The 24,117-nt window shown below is 41.0% G+C and overlaps 1 protein-coding gene across 16 annotated transcripts in view; it reads left to right on the top strand.

Annotated features, from left to right (window-relative positions):
• DTNA (dystrobrevin alpha) overlaps positions 1-24,117 on the top strand; it is a 293,386-nt gene that overhangs the window by 199,344 nt on the left and 69,925 nt on the right. For all 16 annotated transcript variants that reach the window (XM_089517250.1, XM_089517254.1, XM_089517253.1 and 13 more), the window contains 5 exons: positions 5,148-5,361; positions 16,289-16,374; positions 17,925-18,079; positions 20,564-20,669; positions 23,619-23,785. In XM_089517250.1, the coding sequence (XP_089373376.1) occupies positions 5,148-5,361; positions 16,289-16,374; positions 17,925-18,079; positions 20,564-20,669; positions 23,619-23,785 (728 nt within the window). The remainder of the gene's footprint in view (positions 1-5,147; positions 5,362-16,288; positions 16,375-17,924; positions 18,080-20,563; positions 20,670-23,618; positions 23,786-24,117) is intronic.

Raw genomic sequence — 24,117 nt, forward strand, 5'->3', positions numbered from 1 at the left:
AATTTAGGGAATAATTTCACTCCTTTTCCAGTAATTGGGTTTACTTATTTTATAGCCACCAAGGATATGGGTGAATGTATGTTTTGTACATAGGCCAGTAGCTTAAACCATTTAGATTGGGGAGGGGGAGTAGTTAAAGGGAATGAGTTTTAATTTCTTTTGAATAATGTAATGTAAGATGTAATCACTGAATAAAAATAAAATAAAATAAAAAAATGAATAATGGGTGCATAGGGAGTGCCTTTATAAATGGTAACTTGCTACATTTCAAGACTTTAGCTGTAATTTGTTTCTAAATATGAGCTTCTAAACTCTGTAGCTGCTTCCTAAAGAAAGTTTATTAGTTAAAATTGCTCATGACTACTAACAGTATCAACAAAGTTGTTATTTTCTAAAATCTGACAAATTTTGAAATATCTACCCTGTAATTTGCATTGGCATCTTATTTGGGACATTCAAGTTCATATCCCCTCTTAGGCATGAAACCAGCTGAAGAGCCTTGGGTCAATCACCTTATCTCTACCTAGCCTTTCTCACAGGGTTGTTTTTAGGATAAAGTGGGGAAGATGAATTCTTTGGAGGGAAAGGCATGACTCTTTGCCGCCGGAGCGGCGTTTTTCGTTGGGGGCGGGGCCGGTGAGAGCGGCCCCATAAAGCCGGCTCCCGGCCTCCCCCGGAGGACATCGCCCGCCCTCCTTCACCGGGGCAAGCAGCCCAGAGGACTCTTTGCCGCCGGAGCGGCGTTTTTCGTTGGGGGCAGGGCCCGGTGAGAGCGGCCCCATAAAGCCGGCTCCCGGCCTCCCCCAGAGGACGTCGCCCGCCCTCCTTCACCTGGGCAAGCGGCCCAGAGGACTCTTTGCCACCGGAGCGGCGTTTTTCCTCTGTCTATAGTCCCTATACCATCAGGGAGTCACTGGACTGCGCCAGGAGCTGGTCGGGGCTAAGAACTGTTTTGCGGCGCAAGGGGCGAGAGAGCTGTGCCCAAGTCAGCTTAGAACAGAGGATGACTGTCGTGTCACACCTCTGTTCTCTTTGTGGTTTGCAAGGGGGAGGGAGAGGGCATGAACGCGGGGAACGCTTTGGCTGGGGAGGAAGAAGGTAACATCGATGTAAGCGGAGCTCCCATTGAGGTGGTGTGGGGCAGGGGGAGGTATGGCGGTAGGAAGGCGGACTTGCGTTACAGAGGAAGGCGAGATCGATGCTTAATATCTATCTCTCCTTCCGGTCCCCCTCCTAACCAAAGGGACCTGAGGGTCATTCCAGCCGTGCCACAAACCCTGTCGCTGCTCCTGTGCAATGCCAGGTCGATTAACAACAAGGCCCACATCCTCCATGATCTGTTGGAGGACAGTAATTGCAACCTGGCTTGCATTACCGAAACCTGGCTTGGGCCTGAGGGAGATGCCGTGTGGGCACAGGCCCTCCTTACCGGGTTTTCGGTGAAGGACCAGCCCAGGTTAGGTGGGCGGGGGGGGGGGGGTTGCCTTGATACATAAGAACACCTTGTCTCTCACCAGGAACCACATCCGACAAACATCTCTTATCGAGTGTATTTACCTGACCCTGAAGGCTAGGGACAGTCTAGGGATTCTGTTGGTGTATCGGCCACCCCATGCGCTAGTGGACTCCCTTAACGAGCTGACACAGTTGGTTGCGGAACTGATGTTGGAGACGCCCAGGCTGCTAATCCTGGGCGACTTCAACATCCCCTTTGCGGCCAACTATGTTCCATCCGGTGCGGCTCGGGAATTCATGGATACCATGGCGGTCATGGGCCTGTCCCAGCTGATTACGGGTCCAACGCATTTTGCGGGTAATACACTGGATTTGGTTTTTTGTACGGAGTCGGAAAATCCGTGGGCGGAAATAACTAATATTTCCCCCCTGCCATGCACGGATCATTTCCTTGTGGAGGCAAAAATCAAGGCTTCTACCCAGATCCCCCCCCCCCCGGGGGTGGTGGACCTATTAGGATGGTCCACCCTCGAAGGTTGATGGAACCTGAGAGGTTCCAGGAAGCCTTAGAGGGGCTCATGGTTGGAAATGACGGCGACTCTGTTGATGCCCTGACTGGTATCTGGAATACCGGTCTCTCTAGGGCTATACACAGTATCGCTCCCAAGCGCCCTCTCAGGCCTGCTTCCAAACGTAAGCCCTGGTATACGGAAGACCTCCGGGCTAGGAAGCGGGTCCTGCGACGACTAGAACACCGCTGGCGGAAACACCTACGCTTAGCCGACAAGGCTCTTCTAGACCGCCTTTTGGAGGACTACGGAGAGGTGATACGAGCAGCTAAGAACTCATTCTATGGTGCTCGTGTCGCGTCTGCGGAGTCGCGTCCAGCAGAGTTGTTCAGGGTAGTCAGGGAGCTAACTCAGCTCCCTCCTGCCCTGAACCAGATCCTTGAACCTTCAAAGGCCTGCTGTGACCAATTTAACAACTTCTTCGCGGATAAAACCTCTCGGATAAGCGAAGGTCTTAACGCCGGCATTATCGCAGAACCTAGGGTAGAGGCATCCAGAGCCTCCGTGGACTCCATTAAACTGGATCAGTTTGAGTTGGTTAGTACCGATGATGTGGACAAGATCCTTGGAAGCGTTCGGAAGACAACCTGCTCCCTCGATCCTTGTCCCTCATGGCTAGCGGCTCAGGGGGGACCGGTGGTAACCTCGTTGTTACACCGGATTATAAATACATCTCTGAGGGATGGGCAATTTCCATCCAGCTTGAAATTGGCCACTATAAAACCGCTGTTAAAAAAGCCCTCCCTCGACCCCCTGATGCATAGTAATTATCGGCCAGTCTCACTGCTGCCATTTTTGGGGAAGGTGATCGAGAGGGCGGTTGCAATCCAGCTTCAATCGATCTTAGATGAAACGGATTATCTGAATCCATTTCAAACTGGCTTTCGGGCGGGTTACGGGGTGGAGACGGCCATGGTCGCCTTGGTCGATGATCTCCGTCTGGGCATTGACAGGGGAAGCGTGTCCCTGTTGGTGCTCTTGGACATCTCAGCGGCTTTCGATACCATAGACCATGGTATCCTTCTGGAGCGCCTGGTAGAGGTGGGAATCGGGGGCACTGCGCTTCAGTGTTTCTGATCCTACCTCTCTGGGAGGTTCCAGATGGTGCAGCTGGGAGACGTGTGCTCCGATAAGAGGGCCCTTACATCTGGGTTCCCTCAAGGAGCCATTCTGTCTCCCATGCTTTTCAACATTTACATGAAACCGCTGGGAGAGATCATCCGGAGACATGGGGCGCGGGGTTATCAGTACGCTGATGACACCCAAATAGTCTTCTCTATGTCTCCGACTGATGCAGTGACTGAGGATGGCATCTCTCCTCTCGTGGCCTGTCTGGAGTCGGTAATGGACTGGATGAGGGAAAACCGACTCAGTCTGAATCCAGAGAAAACGGAGGTACTTGTGATAGGTTCCCCTGGTCCGGGAATGACGGTGGTTCCACCTGTCCTGAACGGGATCACGCTTCCTGTGAAGGACTCCGTGCGCAGTCTGGGGGTGCTCCTTGATTCGACGCTCCACCTTACATCTCAGGTGGGTGCGACGGTCAGGAGCACCTGTTATCAGCTTCGGCTGATTCACCAGCTGCGTCCCTACCTGGGCCAGAGGGACCTTGAAACGGTGGTACATGCTCTGGTAACCTCTCGTTTGGATTTCTGCAACGCGCTCTACATGGGGCAACCCTTGTACCATACCCGGAAGCTACAATTGGTACAGAATATGGCAGCCAGACTGGTCACTGGCACACCCAGGGCCAGTCACATAACACCTATACTTAAAGATCTGCATTGGCTGCCCATTCGCTTCCGGGCGCAATACAAGGTGTTGGTTATAACCTATAAAGCCCTACATGGCTTGGGCCCAGGATACCTTGAGGACCGCCTCTCCCCATACAATCCGCCCCGCACACTCAGAACATCTGGGCAGCATCTACTGAGGGTACCTGGGGCAAGACTAGCCTCCACTGCAAGGAGGACATTTACCATCTCGGCCCCGACCCTCTGGAATACACTGCCCATAGAGCTCCACTCGGCTACCTCCCTAGCCCAGTTCAGGAAGGACTTAAAAACCTTCCTGTTTAAGCGAGCGTTCCCCGATACAAGCTCTAGTTAGACCCCCCCCCCCCCCGATAGCCAATGATAAGCTGGGTAGTATTTGATTTTAATGTATATTTTATTGTTTTTATATTGTATATTGTATATGTTATTATGATGTGCACCGCCCTGATTGGAAGAAGGGCGGTATACAAATAAAGCATTTATTTATTATTATTATTAATGTGAGTACTAATAAGGATGCCTTTCCTGCCCAATCTGAGAATTGAAATGCATGTAGCAATAACAATGCTTATGTTAACACAATAAATGAATGTAACTAAAGCCCAACAGCCACTTCTAAGGAAGATAAAGTTTGATGCCTCCGCATCTTGGAATAGAGAAGTAGAGGAATTTCTTTCCTGTACACCATTCTTCTGCAGTAACTCCCCATCCCCAACCATCCCTCACCACCATGCCACAAAATCACAGAAATAGTAATTTTTCTAAGCTTTCCCCACTTCCCATTTGAAGCCCATAGACTCGTTAGTTAAACAACATTGACATCTGGCTAACCTTCAAATAATTCAGGATTGGGCTTATACTGGTGTCCTCCGGATATTATAGATGAAGTGACTAGAAGCCCTCCTTGTATACATGCTGTCTTTCAGTACCTCCTTGTACTATTCTGGACATGGCAGCTGTAGGTGTGTGGAGAACAAATATTTCTGGTACTATAATTTTCCAGAAGCCCTAGAAAATGTAACTATACCTGGCTGAGGGAGAACAGGAGCTGTAATCAAAAAGTAATTTTTCCAGGCTGCCCAAGTGGAGCCAAGACAATCTGTGGTGGAGAGGTTTGTCACAATTTTTAGATGAAAGAGTTATTTGCAGCCCTAAAATACATTTGATATAATATTTTTCACTATCCTTACTTTATCATTTCAATAATACTTTTGCACACACAACATTTTATAATATTGAACAATTATCTATATGTATTTGTATGTTATACAACAGTGGAGCCATTTTGTAATTCTTTTGTGCTTGTTTTTCTCATTATCGTTTCTCTTTTGTTTTTGTTTTTTCACAGTGCACCTAGTGGATATTTGGAATGTGATAGAAGCACTACGGGAAAATTCATTGAACAACTTGGATCCAAATGTAGAGCTGAACGTGGCTCGGCTTGAAGCAGTATTATCAACAGTTTTCTATCAACTTAACAAACGCATGCCAACAACCCACCAGATTAATGTAGAACAATCCATCAGTTTACTTCTCAACTTCTTGCTGGCAGCTTTTGATCCGTAAGTTCACCTTTAACAACTACTGTTGCTGTTGCTAGTAACATTCCATTTAAAAACAATACTGACACAAGTAAATGATTGGTAAATCATTGATAAAGTTAAATTTTGTTGTTGTTCAGGACTTAGAAATTGCAGATAAAGGTAAAGGTAGTTGTTTGACATGAATGTCTAGTCGTAACCAACTGTAGGAGGCAGTGCTCATCTCTGTCTCTAAGCTGAAGAGCCAGTGTTATCGGAGGACTACTCTGTTTGTCATGTGGTAAGCATGACTGCACCGAATGCTGTTACCTTCCCACTGAGAAGTGGTACCTATCTCTGTATTTGCATGCTTTCAAACTGCTAGGTTGACAGAAGCTGGGACTAGTCACAGGAGCTCATGCCATCATGCAGCACTCGGGCCTCAAACTGCCAACCATTTGATCTTCCAATCATCAGAACTGGCATGTTAACCACTAAGCCACTGCATGTGCATATGTGTAATTTACACTAAAACCCCTTTTATATAGGAAAATTAATCAGGATTAAAAGCACTGATGTCAATTGAGATTTGAAACCATTCCTCTTATCACTGCTTTCCGATTCTAGGTTGTTCTTCAGATGGCTTTTCAAATTTCAGATTTGGGGAAATAAGCATTTAGAATTTCTTTTTGGGAAACTGAGGTACGCTTAGAGGTAATTTGGACAGGAAAACACTTCAAAATACAAAATTCCTCCATTCTTTGGGCATTATTGCTAATGAAAACATCTGTAGTATTGTTTATTTGGCAGTAGTGGCATGGGGTTAGTGGCTTATTGTTTGGAGGAAACTCTCTTTTTTTCTATAGGCCACTGCAGCTGTAAGCAGTTTCCCCCCTTTTCTTGTTAATACAGCAAACAGTGAGATTCCACCCTGAATCTGTACTGTTAGTGCTGCCTGAAACCTTACATTTCAGCTTCTGAGTACACAGTGAAGCGAATGTGGATTTATTTTAACAGGACATCCCTAATGTCACGTTATAGATGAGCCGTCTGTGTACTTATGCAAATTATGGTAATTGAGCGCAGGCTCTATCAGCTTGTTATTGCCACTCTCAAAAGCATCTTGGCAGCCTGCAATTGCAAACTGGATTGACTGGGATCAGCTTTGTACTTTGACAGGTGCAAATTATCTATTACCACATTACCGTTTTATGGTTTGGAAGTGCCCTAGTTGGAAAGCTACACAATTTAAAAGACCATTAAAATACACTTCCTTATCCTTCTGCTAGTCTACCTCTCCCGGTTGCCCACTTCCCCAGTACATACTTGATGGACTTCTTTGTTGGTACTGTGTACCTTTCTGAGCCAGATCAACTAGTACAGCTTGGTCACCATAGTAACAGCTGGGATGGAGGAAAGGAAACTGTTCCACATGACAAAGCAGCAGAGGCACAATGTGCCTGCACTCAACCGTTGCTCCAGCCCTCTCCAAGGGGAAATTGTCAGTAGGCTCTGAAACGGTGGCCTTCAGGATTTTTGAAAAGACTGCAAAACAAGGGGATATATATATATATATATATATATATATATAGAGAGAGAGAGAGAGAGAGAGAGAGAGAGAGAGAGAGAGAGAGAGAGAGACTCTTACATTAGCAGATTCTTAACATGAACTGGGAGGAAATTAATTGTGAATGCCTGACGTATCCTTTTTTGCCCACTTCAAGAAAATCATTTACCCTCTGGGGAAAATCATTGCTGTAAAAATGACATCATTTGCATATTTACTTTGTTTCTAGAGTTTAGTATAGCAACATTTAAAGATGGAACACATGTCCCTGAGGAAGAAAGGAAGAAGTGTTGTATTTGAAAATGGTAGAGCCAAATAACACAGCACAGTTCTTACATTAGTGTCCAGTCATTTGGTATACATATTTTTTGCTAACTGGGTAACTGGATGGAATTATGTGAGTATTGCCCAAATCGTAAGATTGTTCAAGGGTATAAATGTTACAGAAACCAATATTAATAAACCAATTTAAATGATGGGTTCTTCAACAGAACAGCAAACAAGCAAGGAAGGCCCAGTTTAGTAAAGAAAACAATTTATTTTGCTCGCAAGATCTCAGTTTAGGATTTGGATCCTAATTAACCCCTGAGATAAAGGATAAAAGTAAAGTCCTCCTTTTTATAGACATCTTAACAAAGACTTTATGTGACAAAATTCTATTGGATGTAAACAGTTTTAAACATACAAAAATTCATTCAATCAGGACAAAGAATTCTGAATACATCAAAATCTCATTACTTATGCATTAGCAACTTATGCCACATTCCAAGCTTTTCTTTTATCAAAGGTCTCTCACCAAATAATATGCATCAACCCTGGCCTTGCACTCAGTAGTCTACACATTCCATGCAAACCCTTTATCAACATACATTATTCTGACTCAAAGTAGACATCCTGCACCAGCATTTATCCTTCAAAATATGTCATGTCAACCTTTTTTATCCATCTTGTTAAAATTTCTACTTCAGCAAACTTTTACTATGGTTAAGTTCACCCTTTTTGGGCCTCTTTCTATTATTCATTTAAAGGAACTAAATATTGATTATATAGAACAAAAAATGAATATTGCCACTTGCCATCTCAAAACCTTTTCATACTTGTCTGGCAGATCTTTTGCAGTAGTTGCAGGGGGTCAGACTTCTTCTCCTGTTCCCTTATCTGTTGGAGTTCCCCAGGGCTCTGTTCTGGGTCCCCTTCTGTTTTCTCTCTACACACTGTCCTTAAGAAAACTCATCAGCTCTTTTGGTTTTTCCTACCATCTGTATGCTGATGACACCCAGCTGTATCTTTCTGCCCCTGACCTTTCTCCAAGGCTTGAACAGCAAGTCTCGTCTTGCCTTACAGCTGTCTCGCAGTGGATGCGCCATCGGTGTTTGAAGCTCAACATGTCCAAGACGGAGCTTCTTGTCTTTCCTCCTAAGCCCACCCTTCAACACTCCTTTTCTGTCTCTGTGGACAACATTTCTATTCAACCAGTCCAGCAAGCCCGCAGTCTTGGTTTTATCTTTGACTCTTCTCAGTCGTGTATCCCTCAGATCCAGACCACAGCCAAGGCTTGTAGATTCTTTTTGTACAATATTGTCAAAATCCGACCATATCTCTCCGCCTCTACTGCCAAGATCCTGGTCCATGCCCTAGTGATCTCACGACTGGATTACTGTAATGTCCTCCTGGCTGGGCTTCCTCTTTCTCACCTCCGTCCTTTAATCTGTCCAGCATTCAGCTGCACACATTATCACTTTCACCCACCACTCTGACCACATCTCTCCTGTGTTGGCATCCCTTCACTGGCTCCCTCTCCCTTTCCGCATTCAGTATAAGCTCCTGCTGTCGACATTCAAAGCCCTCCATGGAATGGCCCCTCCTTACTTATCAGACCTTCTTTCTCCTCACCTTCCCACTCGGGCCCTCCGTTCTGGTAGTCAAGGGTTCCTGTCTCAGCCCAGGATTTCCTCTGCCCCATCCCGGATTCGCCCCTTTTCACTTGCTGCCCCTCACTCCTGGAACCTTCTTCCCCCACAAGCAAGAGCCATCACTTCTTTAACTAGCTTCAAAACAGAGTTGAAAACCATCCTGTTCAGAGAAGCCTTCCCAGGCATTGCATAATTGTCGCTTACTATCTGATGTTCTTTTGTTGCCTGTTTATCGAACCATTTCCTGTATTGCTATGTATTGTATATGTATTATCCTACTTGAGAGTATGTATTTTCCCTGGAAAATGATTAACCTTCCATTTTGAAGCCAAGCCCTCCCTCCAGTCCATCTGCCTTGGTCCAGGCCTCGGAGGTAGAGCGGAACTGCTGGACCTCTTACCCTTTCCCGCCACCACTCCTTCTGTGTCATGTCTTTTTAGATTGTAAGCCCGAGGGCAGGGAACCGTCTAACTAAAACGATTGCATGTACAGCGCTGTGTAAATTTACAGCGCTTCATAAATAAAGGTTAATAATAATAAATAATACTATAAATCCCAGGTAAACCAATTATTCTGTCACAATGCTTAGAACATGTACTTGAAGTTTGAGAAGTGTAGACAGAATTCCTAAACGTGAGAGTCAACAAAACATAGGGTCATCAGAATGGATAAAAAGTCTGAGGAGATCTGCAGAGGAATGTTCTTCTAAATTCTAAATTTTCACATGCGTAAGCAAAACATTTACCCCCCCCCCAAAAAAAAACCAACGAACTAGCCCTTGAAATTTTATCAGTTTTTTTCCATTGCTACTTAAAATGTACCATAGCAATTTTTTTTTATTCTTTAAAAGTTCTGTTAACAATGCAATGCTATACAGTGTACTGTGGAGTATGCCTTAGTTTCACATCTTATAATCCAATGAAAGAAGTATAGGACTGTGCATTAAATACCTTCCTGGTCCAGTTACAGTGGATCTTTCATATCGGTGGGGGTTCTCTTCTGCTCCCCTGCCCCACGGATGGCAAAAGCCACAGAACCTCATGTCTTGTGATTTACAGTGGTGGCATGTGGGCATGTGAGCGCTCTGTTGCAACCACATGCATGCACAGCCATTAAAGTAAGTAGGGCTTGCTATCCATGGGTGCTCAAATCCACAGATGGCAAGCCTATGATTGTGGAGGGTGCACTGTACTATACACTTTAGTTGATGCATTTGCAAAGAGTAGAAGATTCAGAAATAAACAGATTTAGCAGTGGCAGTCAGTTTTATCTGGATCCAGCCTGATCCAGTTCAGAGCCCAAACGCAAATCAAGATCTAGAAATTCACTTTGTAAGTCCTCCCACATTGATCTCTATTAGGAACCCATAATAGTTCTAGCTTTTTTTATTCACATATATATAGCATTTGAAGACCTGGTAGACCCTAAAGAGAGGCTTAAGCTAACCAAATTTCAGACAGGTAGCTTCAAACATTTCTAAACACCTGTTCAGACTTGACAATTGATACTGTTCTTTCTCTTGGCATTGTCCTCATAGTGTTGGAATACTTTCCTAGAGCACCTAAAGGATCTTCATCCTCTGCAATCAAAGAACTTCACCAAAGCAGAGGAGAGACAGTAGAGTGGACAGTACAGTACCAGTTGGGGAAGCAATCTTCAGATGCTTCTCACTTCTTGTGTCAAAATGGCAAGCACAGTTCATCTGGTAGCCTAATCTGTTAAAGTTCATAAAGTTATTACTAAAACTACAGTAGTCAGATTAACAAGAAAGACAAGCAGACTATCTAAGAAGACAAAAGACTGAGATATTAAAAGAGAAAAGATCCAGAGAGACCAATCTGAATTTAAAGCAAGCAATATGTCCAAAACCTCACCACCACCTTGTCAACAATCAGCTACCAACAGTTGGATATAGCAAAAAAACAAAAAGATGCAGGAGATAACTGATCTTGAACAATCCTTTTCTTGTGTTTATTCTTGTTTTTTACATGCTTGGATCAGTATGGAATTCTTTGCACTATGGCTGGAATCCAGTTGGTTAGTCCCAACGAGAGTAGATTGTTGAATCAATTGTTGAGGATGGAGACAACACAGAAATAAATCACATTCATTCATTGGGTCTACTCTAGTCTAGAGTAACATTTAGATTCAGGCCTGTATCATTCTGAACTGAATTGAGCCAATCTGATCCAATCCAGAGCTGGTACAAATTGGTCCAGATTGACCTGAATTGTTTTGCATAGCCCTAAATTTTGATGTTATGATATGGATCATATGATCACAACTAACTGTGAGCCAAGTAGTAAAGCAGAGTAATGAGAAGGTAAGATGAGTAAGTATTAAAGGGATATATAAGTGCCCTTTAAAAGGCAGGATAGAACTCTTATATACATAAATAATCTCTGTAGCTACAGGCAGCTGCTTGGAAATGCATTTACAGAAAGCTGGGGTGGGGGGGATTAAGGAAGGCTTTACAGTGGTCAAAATATGAGGGGGTTGATTTGATTTCCTGTTGTTTCCAAAGACCAATGTTCCTCAGTTGTTTCAATTTAATGGTTTATTAAATAAAGTCTTCATATATTCCCCCTATGTACAGTGAACTTTCCTGTCCTCCCATCTTCTCTGAAATGTTGACTTTTATGAGCAGAAAAATATATGCAGAATGAATACAAAGCTAATTAAATAATTTGATGTGACAAAATGAGAGATTTCTAGGCACACAAGTTGACATTTACTTTGGTACATACACACCACCTAAAATGTTTCAAATTACTGAGAGGTTCAGAGAGATTTTCTTTTAATCAAATCTGATTTTGTTCCCAGGACCAACTACTCAAATTTTCTTCTGCAATCATAGCAATAACATTTCAGTTCAGTCTTTTGAAAAGAGTTCTTATTTTGCTCTAAAATATACCACATCAGTATTTTTGTTCCTAACAAGTACTATGCTAATCTTATTTTAAATTTACATTTTTTCCTGGCTTTCCTTTTTTGGTACTGTTCCACAACCCATTTGTAACTTTCAGTGGATAAAATTCAACATTAGTCCTACTTAGAGATTGAAATTACTGGGATTTAGAGCTGCAACTAACTGGATTTGTATTGGTTTCAATGAGTGCACCCTACTGAAGATTAACAAAAATTAGGCCAGAAATGTGATTCATGCAGTGCTTCAGATGTTGTTAGACTGCAACTCCCAGCATTCCTCACAATTCACTATGTCGCTAGGGCTGGTGGGACTTCTAATCCAAAAAGCATGATCTCCACCATTTATTTAGCCCATTAGCTGCTGCTGGCTCAGTTTGAACTGAAACATTCTTGCTTGTTGTATTTATCATACACATGCCCTGCTCTCATTTAAACCATCAAGATTGATTAAATTAATTTCCCAAAATATATTATTAGAATGAAAGTATATAACCCCCACCTACTAAAGATCACAGTGCAGCTTACAAGGAAGATTTAAAAAGCTGTTGGAGAGTTCTCTAAAATGTCTGAAATAACAACATAATTAGACAAAATAAGTGGGCATAAATGCAAAAAGCCTTTTGCTTCATTGTTATGAAGTACTGCTGCTGCCAACAGTCCATGAAAAATGCTGCCTCTCCCCATCACTCACTTCCCATTGTTGCTAGCTGTCCTTTGTACACAGCAATACCAACTACAGTATATAAAGAAGCTGTCCACACAAAACAGAACATGACACTCTGACCATAGTTTCTTGGCTCTCAAGACCTCTAGACTAGTGCTAGTCAAAATGGTGGTTACTGGACTGGTGCCAGTCCATATCAAATTTCAATGAATGGCTAAATCAATTGTAGCCAGTGGGGATAAATATAGTGCAGGTTCTTGGCAAACTGAAAGAAAGTAATTGACAGTCCTCTCCTTCCACCAACATCAGATAGCCTGAGATGGACCATCTTAGATTCTAAGGCTTAGAAGAAGATATTTGGGACCTGGGTCATTCCAGACAGTTGCATACCAGTAGTTTTTCTGTTATGGAAAGTAGCTGGCATGGTTAGCCAGGGACCACCAGTGCACCACATGGAACAGCAGAGCTAGTAACCTGCTGTATGTATTAAAATGCCCAGCCAGAGTTTGCTCCGAATTGACGGTGGAGATGCACAGTTTGCTTCCCCTTGAGCATCAGTGCTTAAGAGAAGTGCATCATTTTACCTAAGGGAAAGATATTGAACTCTTTGTCCACTTCTTGCATCCATCTAGGCTGCAGATTTAGTGAGCTGGTAGAATTGGATTTCCACATCCTCTCCTTCCTACAGTATCCTTTCTAGCCCCTTAAAATGCTATACGTGGTACCCTGCTAAATAAGGTAAGCTGGGGTGCAATGGTGAGAATGGAGGATCTTCTCCCACACCACACCACACCACAAAAAAGAGATCAAGCAGAGGAACATTCCACAATTGAAGGGTTGACACTCCAACACAGTGCGACCATATCATGAAAAGTGAATTTTTTGATCAGTCTTTGGACCATCTGCTTGTGGATAGCTGGGGGCTTTAATGGCTACTAGTCATGGCAGCTATTACCACTACCTTTAGTATCAGAGGCAGCACATCTCTGAATACCAGTTGCTGAAATACACAAGTGGGAGAGTGTTGTCGCACTCATGTCCTCCTGTGGTCTTCCTGTAGGCATCTTGTTGGCCACTGTGAAAACAGAATGTTGGAACTTTGGACTCATTCAACTTTGGACTCATTCAACATGGCTCTTTTTATGTAATTGTTGACTGCATAAGGACCATTATATATTTTTTGGCACTCTTACTTCTTTAACTGTTAAGGCTTCTATAAAGAACTTTGGATGCAGAATCAATAACATGTAAACTGAGTGATAGTCTCTTCTGCATTTCTAGAACTAATATAGTTGATTTTATCATTTATTTTGAGCCTATGCAACTACTCTTAGTGTAAGAAAGACCCATCATTGCTATATATACACAATATGCATTAAGACAATTTTCCCATTGGTGTTAAAGTTCCTATTGCTAGTAAAGTTATTTCTGCTTGCCATTAAAAATGTTAAAGGTGTAGACACCTTGACGTACGAAAATAAGGCAGAAGTGGTCACTATAAAAGCTAGTGCAAAATGATATCCCTTGCTGTCTGCTACAGGGATAGGCAGCTTGGTTTTGGCTGTGTTGGCTAGAGTTGATGGTAAATGCAGTCCAACAACATATGAAAGGCCATAGGTTTGTCCACTGTGGTCTGTTAGGATATGGTAAATCAATGAGTGTTGAAGAAACTTTCTAACTGTTTACAGATTGCTGAGCTTAAGGAACTTATGTGTGTGTATGTATGTATGTAAGTACACACGCATGCACGTATGTATGCATGTATTATGTTGGCTGGAATCTTGTTGGGTAGTTACAAATGCATTGCCTACAGTTATGCATTATTAATAGCTATGTATTCACAATGCACTGAGAGGCTACTTAGGGACAATGAAATTTCACTAAGCCCCACTTACTGTCCTCTGGGATTGTCAGGGGTCCATTCTCTTGTTGATCGAGAAGAGGCTGCCTGACATGTTCCTATCTCCTCTTGCGCAAGTGATCTCTGGCATGAGGAGGATTTGCAACAGGAATTTTGTTTTCTGTCTGCTGCCCTTCATTCATGGAAGAGAGTGGGAACATCAGGCAGCCACTTCTCAATCAACAGGGGAATGGACTCTCATCAATCCCAGTGGCTACTTACTAGTAAGTGGAGTTGACAGGGGACATTGGCTAAAATCCACTAAGTAGCACCATACCTACATAGTCATGGTGCTATATAGTGCATAATGGTCACACAGGATTCTGTCATATGGTTATATTCCGCTCAACTGACACATGTTTTGGGGGCAGTTTATTAATATTTTATTTAACAATTAGATCATGCTTTTAAGAACCAGAACAAATAAATCAATTGAAACTGTGTCTACTCAGTAAGGTATATTAAAATGTTGCAAGCCAGCAGTAAGACTTAAACTAGAAAAGATTAAAAATAAAAGTAAAGGGATGAATGCCTGTCCAAAGGGGACGATCTTAGACAGGCCTCTGAATGTTACTTGTGAAGACACCAGGGAAATATCATTTAGAAAGAGTGACAAACCAGGAGCTGCTACTGAAAAGACCCTTTCCATGATAGGCAGTTGTCATAGTATTATGAAGAGAACAGAGGACACTGAATGGAGGATGATGAAAAATTACTTTAAAGAATCTACTCTCTAATGATTTCTAGACGTCAAATACACAGGCTTCTAAAACATCAGTTACTTCCTTGGTGTCACCAGTAGACTACACAGATAATCTGACTGAATTCATTTTGGTCCTTCATCTTATTCAGGAAGCATTTCCACTAAATATTTTCTAATTTTGATGTTATTTTTATTTGAGGCTGTTGATATATTACATTATTTATTAATGGCTTTAGAAGCATCCCATAGATTTCTCATATTATTTCCTATTCCTTGGCTAAAAAATGAATATAATTAGCCATTTCCTCTGAGCTTGAGAGTTTTTCCATTTGTCTTCTTTGAGAATGGTACTTGTTTCTTTATCAAAATCAGTTCTTTTACACTGGCATTGGCACCAGCAGCACACTGGATTTAGGTCAAGATTTTGAAAATATATTGTTAGATACAAGATGAGCAGTTTATATTTATGTCCTTAAAAATGCCTAAGCTTGTTTTTTATGTGTTTCTATTATATTTACGTCCATAAAAATGCCTAAACTTCTTTCTATTTTACTGGGATTAGATTGTTTCATAATTACTGTAATTTGAAATTATGTTCAGCAATTTCCCCTTTATGTTTTATACTGAAGCATATTGTTTAATCTATAAAATATTAAACATCTGAAATATATTTTATTAAGCAATTGTGTGAACAAAAGGCACAATCCAGCCACAATCGTTTTGTCCAGATTATACAGGCTATTCTGCTATTACCCCTGTAACCTGTTGGTTGGACTCAAACTTCTTCCAGAACTAGTATCTCTTAAATACAATTCTTCTCAGCAAGTTCATCAGCTGAAAGAGATGAAAGCAATTTTTGATTATTTCTCCTTTTTCCTGCAACCCCCTGTTCCATCCCCCATACTGTTCTGGAAAGTCCCCCAGCCATTTGGAGCAAATTTTAATATGGCATAAGGAACAGTATAGGGAAGGAGAAATATTTTTAAATCTCCTATTCCTTCATTCAACCAGAAAAATTCTACCACTATGTTGGAAGCTTTCGGCAGCTGGAAAGACCAATATGATTGTAGAAGACGAATTTTGAGTACACCTCTATAGTTAGATACTGGCTGCTAAAGATGTTTTAATCTGTCGCCTTTTGACTTCAGAAGCTTGATTTCTATATGTGTGTATGTTGTAAAGTTGCAAAGATTCATTTCTAAGCCAAAGAACATTTACAAATTTAGTTCATCAAGAGAGCAAAAATATAGTTTCTTACCAATATAATGATTTTTTCCCCTCCTTTACTCTATAGAGAAGGTCATGGAAAAATTTCTGTGTTTGCTGTCAAAATGGCCTTGGCAACACTTTGCGGAGGAAAAATCATGGATAAATTAAGATGTAAGTGCTTTTTAAAACGTGTGTTTTATTAATGCTATTTCTTTCAGTTGGGTTGCAAACCTGCGTTTGGCTCTGACAATAGTCTTATGAATCAAAATCAGCAAGCGCACTCTTGAAGAAACTTTCATGGTACTGAGAGAGCCTCAAGAGGAAATGTTCCTTGTTGATGTGTTGCTCATGGAAAGGGTTTCCCCCCCCTGAGTTCTGTTGTTGAAAAAAATATTATGGACTGTCAAATGCACTGAGTGGCCTGCACTAAGTGTTGTTTCCTTCTCCCCTGGCACCTCTATTTCATAATATGAAAATGCAATACGCTTTGAATCACAGGGTTTTCTCCCAAAATCTTTATCTGCTTTATGTTCTGCAGGATTAAACATTCAAAGAGATGCTGTATTGGCAACATAAAACAGATAAAACACACATATCCCCTTTGCTCATGTTATTTGATACCTTGGCATGGGTAACTAGAGGCGAGTTTAATAAAAACTATGGTGGTTCTTAAAATTATACTAAAAGTCTGTTTTTAAAAATTCATTTGTTTTACAGTCGGCGTGGGCCAAAGTATTTGTTAAAACCTGTACAGGATGCCTCTTTCATCTGAATTAGAAAACAAAAGGGAAAGAGAGAAGCAATTGAAAAATGTTTGGGAAACCTGCAGATTTTGTAGATAACTTCATCAATTTCAACTTCTTTCATTGGGTGATACCCAAGTTAAATTTTGGCTATGATAAATATAGTCCAAACATTCAAAACCTAAAAGGCACAGAGGGCACAGAAATACAACTATAGTTTCAGATTGTGAAGTCATTCTATATAATACATTGACACCCACCCCAACTCCTGTTTCATTACTGGTAATAGTAATATAACACATTCAAAGATAATAGCCGTGTTAATCTGGGAAATCAATATGCAATGGGATCTTGTAGCACCTTTGAGACTAACTGGAAAAAAAGTTGGTAGCATGACCTTCATAGACTTGAGCCTCAGATGCATGTGTGGAGTGGAGAATCTACAGACAGACCTATATAAACTGAGGAAATACTCAGGGAGTTTGAAGTGTTCTTCAACTGGTTTTTGTGTATTAGGAATGGGAATTCAATTGTTTTGCAGCTAGGTTTTTTGTATTTTTTGTGTATTCGGAATGGGAATGCACAAAAAACAGTTGTAGAACACTTCAATTTACCTGGGCGTTCCATCTCAGGCCTCAGAACAGCAATCCTCGAACAAAAGAACTACAAAGGAAGATTGGAAAGAGAAACAGCAGAATTGGAATGTATCCACAGATGCAGTCCATCAGCAATGATGAAAGAGTGTGACTTGCCCAAGGTCATCCAGTGGGCTTCCATGGCTAAGAGGGGATTGAAACCCTGGTCTCCAGGGTGATAGTCTAATACCCAAACACCACAGTGGCTCTGCTACTATATGGAAAGGGGATATCGGTAAGCATTATTTTCAGTTCAGCTTGACATTTATTAGAAAGTTCTTTAAAATTAAAACATAAGTTCTACCTCTTTATTCCTACCCCCTTCCCTTCTTTATTCTATTAGATATTTTCTCAATGATATCAGACACAAGTGGTGTAATGATTTATGGAAAATATGACATGTTTCTACGAGAAGTTCTAAAGCTGCCCACTGCTGTCTTTGAAGGTCCTTCTTTTGGTTACACAGAGCAATCAGCGAAATCTTGCTTTTCTCAACAGGTAAATAAAATGACATCATTTCATATCTTCTTTTTGATACTCCCAATTTGCCATCAAACAAGATGTCATTTTGTTTGTTTTTAACTTGATTCTGGATACTTTTTCCAACTACAGAATGAAAGAGTCTGTTCTTTTTTCATCTCAAATGTCTTTGAAGGGCAAAATTAAATATGACACAAGGGGTGCATCAGTATCTCCTGGTGTGTTTTGTTGTCATTTTTAAAAAATATATAAGGGAATTGTGAGGTGTCTAAGAGCAACAGCACATTTCTCTGTATCTTTTCCTCTGCCTGGGAGAAAATCAACTGTTGGAGTGTGAGATTTTTTAATCAAGGAAAAAAGAGGAACAAATTAATCATCATCTTCTCTGCCTCCAATATACTTCTGCCTCTGGCTATCCTGTAATATTTTTTAAGAGAAACATATTTGTGAGAGATTACTTCATATCATGTTGAGTTTTGCTTAGAAGAACAAACTAACTGACATTTTAGTTCACCACTACTCTTCCAACACAGTTCATGATAATGTAGAATTTAGATTCAAAGATAAATGGGACTTCAAACCCTCTATCACATTCTGAGAAACTGCAGTAATACTTCTTATGGAGATGGCCAGTACTTGGAGCTACCAAACAAGATACGAAGATAGCCAAGCAAAAACTCCTCGGGGTCAAACTAACTATGGCGGGATACAGACCGCCCAAAAGGGCAGTCTCCCGCCGCCCTCGTTTGTTGCACAAGGGAGCCGCAGCGGCTTCTTTCTGCGGCACCATTATGACACCGTGCCAATGGCGCACTTGCGGCATCATGAAGGCACCGAGGCGTGCGGACGCTACGCGTTCGTCACGTCAAAATAGCGGCGCCCATGTGTATAGGGCACTGCCATTTTTAGCCCTCATTACGTGTGAGGGGCAAGGCGCATCAGGAAGCGTTGCCCCTTGCATGTAACGGCGGCGCCCGATAGGGCCTGTCTATACAGCGCCTATATTTCATGTATCAAACTAGACTTTAAGGCAGAAGTGGTGCTCATGCATGAGGTGAAGGGGCAGTTTCCTCCCTACCCACCCCCATGCCACACCTTTGACATTGCTCCACAGTACCTGTATCTTCAGCAGAATCTTTATCAAATGGCAAAATTGAGCCATCCCCAGCATATTCCAAAATGAAGTCACTTCACTTCCTGTTGGCATGTTGACATCTCCAATAAAAATATATGTATTGTGGGAGCTTCTTTGTGAGGTTGAGATGTTTTTATATTTTTGAGAGGCTTTCCATACATTTTTGGTTGAAAATCCCAAAAATATTGCTTTTTTAAAAAAAAAATTGGGTAATATGAGGAATTTGGTTGTTGTGTGGAATTTTAAATTGGATGTTTCAGGAGACATCAGGGGCTGCAAAAGTGAAGTCGAAGGATCACAGGCTGCCCATTGGCTACATTTGGCTTACCCCTGCTTTAAAGGTTTTGCTCCCATTATGGAAGTTTCTCAGAGATACATACCTGAGCATTCAGAACTGCAAATTAAGTCTGTTTAACTTCTCAGTGGCCAATTACACAACAATCCACACTAAATACAAAATATATAAGTGATGAAATTCACATTGCATGACCAAAGTATTTTCACCTCTCTTCTTCTGAAAGCATATTAAGAATATGGTCTAGTTTGACTTCCAGACTTTTAGAAGTCCAAATCTATGACTCAAATTTTCTTTACATTCTAAGTTATCTTTCCCCTTGCCTACACACACACTGTTTCATTACTGACCATTTGTTCCACATGCAAGCAACCTCCTTAAACAGAAAAATACCTCCTAAAATCATGGAGTGGGAAACAAATATTGAACAAGGCAGCATTTTTTCTTGAGATCCTTGAGATCAGAGATTTGAGAAGAAGGGAACTGGAGAACTGGGTAGTGCACTGAATCCATCAGTTTTGTGTAGAATGAAGGTACTCTTTCAAGAAACATTCATTTCAGGAGTTGATGGGAGTGTTTGTTGCCATGATACAACGAGAAGCAAATCCTGGTGTGTGATGTCATGCAAGCTTAGTTACTAAATTTTTATTCGGGTGGACCAGGAGAAATTATTCTTTATATATGAGTGTTAAAGCTGTTTTATACCAAATCAGACTAATTTGTTCATGTAGTCAAGAATGATTTGCTTTTGGGTGAAGTTTTCTAAAATGGTATTTTGTAGTTGGGCTACATAAGCTTCCTTAATTGAAGATCCTCAGGACTGCGCTTGGTGCAGTGTATATGCCCTGACGCATGCCTCTTCAGCATAGTTAGATCAATAACTCTGATTTGAAAGATAAGAACTGATGGATATTATCGTTAACTAGTGAGTATAATCTTTCCATAAACAAAGCATTCAAAATATGATTTTTCATTTCATTTTTTCTTCAAGTATTTTCCCACTGCAAGGAATAGAGTCCCCATTTAGACTTGTGTTAATAGTGAATTCTTTTTGCTTTGTTCTTAAAAACAGAAAAAAGTCACACTGAATGCTTTCTTGGACACTCTTATGTCTGATCCTCCACCACAGTGTCTGGTGTGGTTACCGCTTCTGCATCGACTGGCAAATGTTGAGAATGGTATGTAGGTACAACATGAGTAGCAAGTAGAACATTAAAATGAGTCACAATGATTATACAATTGGCTCTTACTATCCACGGATTTTAAATCCACGAATTCACGCATCCATGTCTTGAAAATACTTTAAAAATATACAAATTTCCATAAGCAAAGCTTGATTTTACCCTTTTATATAAGGGACACCATTTTACTGTGCCGTTATATTTAAAGGGACTTGAGTACCCATGGATTTTGTTATCCACGGGGGGTCCTAGAGCCAACCCCCAACATATACCAAGGGCCCACTGTATCTTTCTCCATAAATGTTATGATCATTCAAAAGGAAGAGTCAGTAAAAGTGTAGTGCCAATTTCTGTAGTACAGGTGCTTTATTTTATTTTATTTTATTTTTCTTTCTATTGGCTTGATCAAGGTGAACTAGAACAGGAATCTCATAAGAAATATTATTACAATCATGCAAGAACTAAAATGCATTTCCACTTTTCTGGCTGGCAGCTTATGCTACATTTTTAATTATTATTTATTAAATGTATTTCCATCCTTTCCAGGAAGATTGAAGCAATACATTCTCCCACCCCCATTAATTTGTTGAAAGGTACACAAAACATTTATCCAAATAGCTGCTGAGATTACCTCTATTTTTTCTGAATGTCAGAAGAAAAAAATAGTTCTTTAGTGTCTGTCTGTGCTTTGAGACATTGAAAACATGTCCTATTCATTATAACATGCTTTAATCCTGTTCAGGTGTTTCATAATATAAAAGAAACAAAACATAAGGAAGGAAGTGGCTCCACTGTTAGTCTCCATGTGTGAAGAATGTGTCTGCAAAGAGGAGAGTCATCTGTATGCCTAGGGGTTTTCCATGTGAATAGGAATCTTTAAAAACTAATGTTGGGGATTGCATGGAGAGTGTCGACACATAGATTGTAAACTCATAGAATCCTAGAATTGATTGGGGCCGCAGGGCCATCCATTCCAACCACTTACCATGCAGAAACTAAAGCACTTGTGAAAGATCCCTATCCAACTGGTGTTTAAAGACCTCCAAAGAAGGAGTATCCACCACCCTCCGAAGTAGTCTAGTCCACTGTCTAACATCCTATATTTGTGCATTTCATTTTTTCTAGCTAGATGTAGCACATTACATTTATCCCTGTTGGAAATCATTTTCTTAGTTTGGGCCCATCTCTCCAATCTGTCAAGATCATTTTGAATTCTGATCCTGAAGTAGAGGAGGCCCACCTGTTCAGACCATCGCTCTCCACCCATAGAGTAAGGAAAGACTATGCAACTCCCACATTGTGCGTTTACTATTTCTGTTTTACAAAATGGCAGAATAGGGTTTTTGTCATTCCCTCATACTCTCTGCTACCTCTCTGCCCCAAAAAAAAGAGCCAGCTCCATAAGAACAATATTCCTTAGATATGTATCAGTGGTGCAAATGGTTATATTCCAACTTCAGCCCTGCTCAGTTTGCATACAATATCAGTCCTTTCCTAGATTATCCTGCTTGCATTTTTAAACTCCTGCATGTTAGGTGCAAAGAGCCAGTTAATGTGAATTCTGACACATTGTCTCTAATCAGGCATTAATGAAGTTGTTGCTCAGAGAAGCAGATTCGTGGTGTTTTCCATGCTGTGGTTACTTTCTTTCTAGAGATATGAAGAATTTTTGCAGTATTTCTCATTCTCATTTAAAGAGACTATGTTAACACATTGTGACAGCTTTTCAAGAAATTGCCAGCCTCCACAATAGTTCTTGTCACCGGAGCGAGAAGAGGATAACTTTGCTTTTCATTGAGTTTTCTATACTTTGTGCAAAAATGTCTGCTCAAAACCACCTGTTCTGGATGAAAGTACACAGCAAGCATGGAAGGACTAGCACAAATAACAAACCCAGTGCTTCTAAATTGTAAAAGTTAATGCAAGAAGACAGCAGCTTTTGAGATTTAGCTATGTAATTTTCAAAAATTATGCATTTTGTTCAATTATATGCAATTTGTTCAAAACAAAAATAATTTTAGAACATTTGAAAACTATCTCAAGAATAAAAAGAAATAACATGCCCATCTTTCAAGTGAGAAAGGGGAAATTGGTGTCTTGCTGTCACACACACGAATTAAGACAACAGAAGATTTACATCACTATTTTACATTCCTCTTTTCACTAGCCAAAGATTTTAGTACAATTTTCATATGAGGTTATGTGTAATCCTAGGAGAATTGTATATACACCAATATAAAAAAAAACCTGACCATTGCTATATTTCTGCTTATTTTTTTTTTTTTAAAAAAATACAGGTCTTTTTGTGAGCCTCCAATGTGATTTCCATATACAGTGGGCCCTTGTTATCCACTGGGGTTTTGTTCCAGCCCCCTCTGCCCCTGTAGATAACAAAATCCATGGATGCTCAAGTCCCATTAAATGTAATGGCCTAGCAAAATTGTGTCCCTTATATAAAATGGCAAAATCAGGGTTTGCTACTTGAAATGTATACTTTTAAAAAATATATTTTCAAGCTATAGATGCTTGAATCCATGGATAAAAAATCTGTGAATGAGGAGGGCTGACTGTATTTAGGAGTGCCAGCTCAGCATAAGATCAAGCTGCCAAGTATTCAGTATAGCTCTAGTAACTGTTGTCTCCTAAAGCATTTGTGCTCCCACCCCCCACCCACCCCAATATCCCCCTACCTTTCCCAATTGATAAAAGTAGATTTTCCCTGTGTTGGTTTTTCTGTTTACCAGAAGACATTTTCTTTTAGACAGTAACAGATGCTTCTTTGTCTGTTGGGGAAAATGTGAATCTTGTACATTTAGATTTCAGCCAATTTCAGAATAACATTTGATGTTGAAAATCAACAGACACAAAGGGCAACGCTGTTAATGGCATGAGTTTTAATGCTGCATTGATTGTTTTGTTTTGCTGTTAAATTTATTTCTCCTGTAGTCTTCCACCCCGTTGAGTGTTCCTACTGCCATAGTGAGAGCATGATGGGATTTCGCTATCGATGCCAACAGTGTCACAATTACCAGCTCTGTCAAGATTGCTTCTGGAGGGGACATGCCAGTGGTTCCCATAGCAACCAGCATCAAATGAAAGAATACACGTCATGGGTAAGGGAAGGTTCATGAATTGCTGCAGACTGTTTGAACTCCACCAGTCAGAGAGAGAAAGGAAAAAAAAACAAGGATGGGAGTTGGAACTGACTGAATTGTTTCCCTTAAAACCACAGATAGAAAACTAAAGTTGCCAATTTAGCTAAACATCTCTATAATGGAGAAGCCCCAGTTGTGGTCCCTGTTCCCAGTCAGTTCTGAGATGAAAAATGGGAAGAACTGGACAGTGTGGCTATCCTCAGTGTGAATTTGAACTGTCCAACATGTTAATACTGTACTGGATGTCAGGACAGCTGCAGGCGGTTCTTGGAATATAAAACTGTTTCCAC

The sequence above is a fragment of the Sceloporus occidentalis genome, unplaced genomic scaffold (genome assembly GCF_023333645.1).
Source record: "Sceloporus occidentalis isolate IW3139 unplaced genomic scaffold, rSceOcc1.0.p SCAF_3, whole genome shotgun sequence".
Lineage (NCBI taxonomy): Eukaryota > Metazoa > Chordata > Lepidosauria > Squamata > Phrynosomatidae > Sceloporus > Sceloporus occidentalis.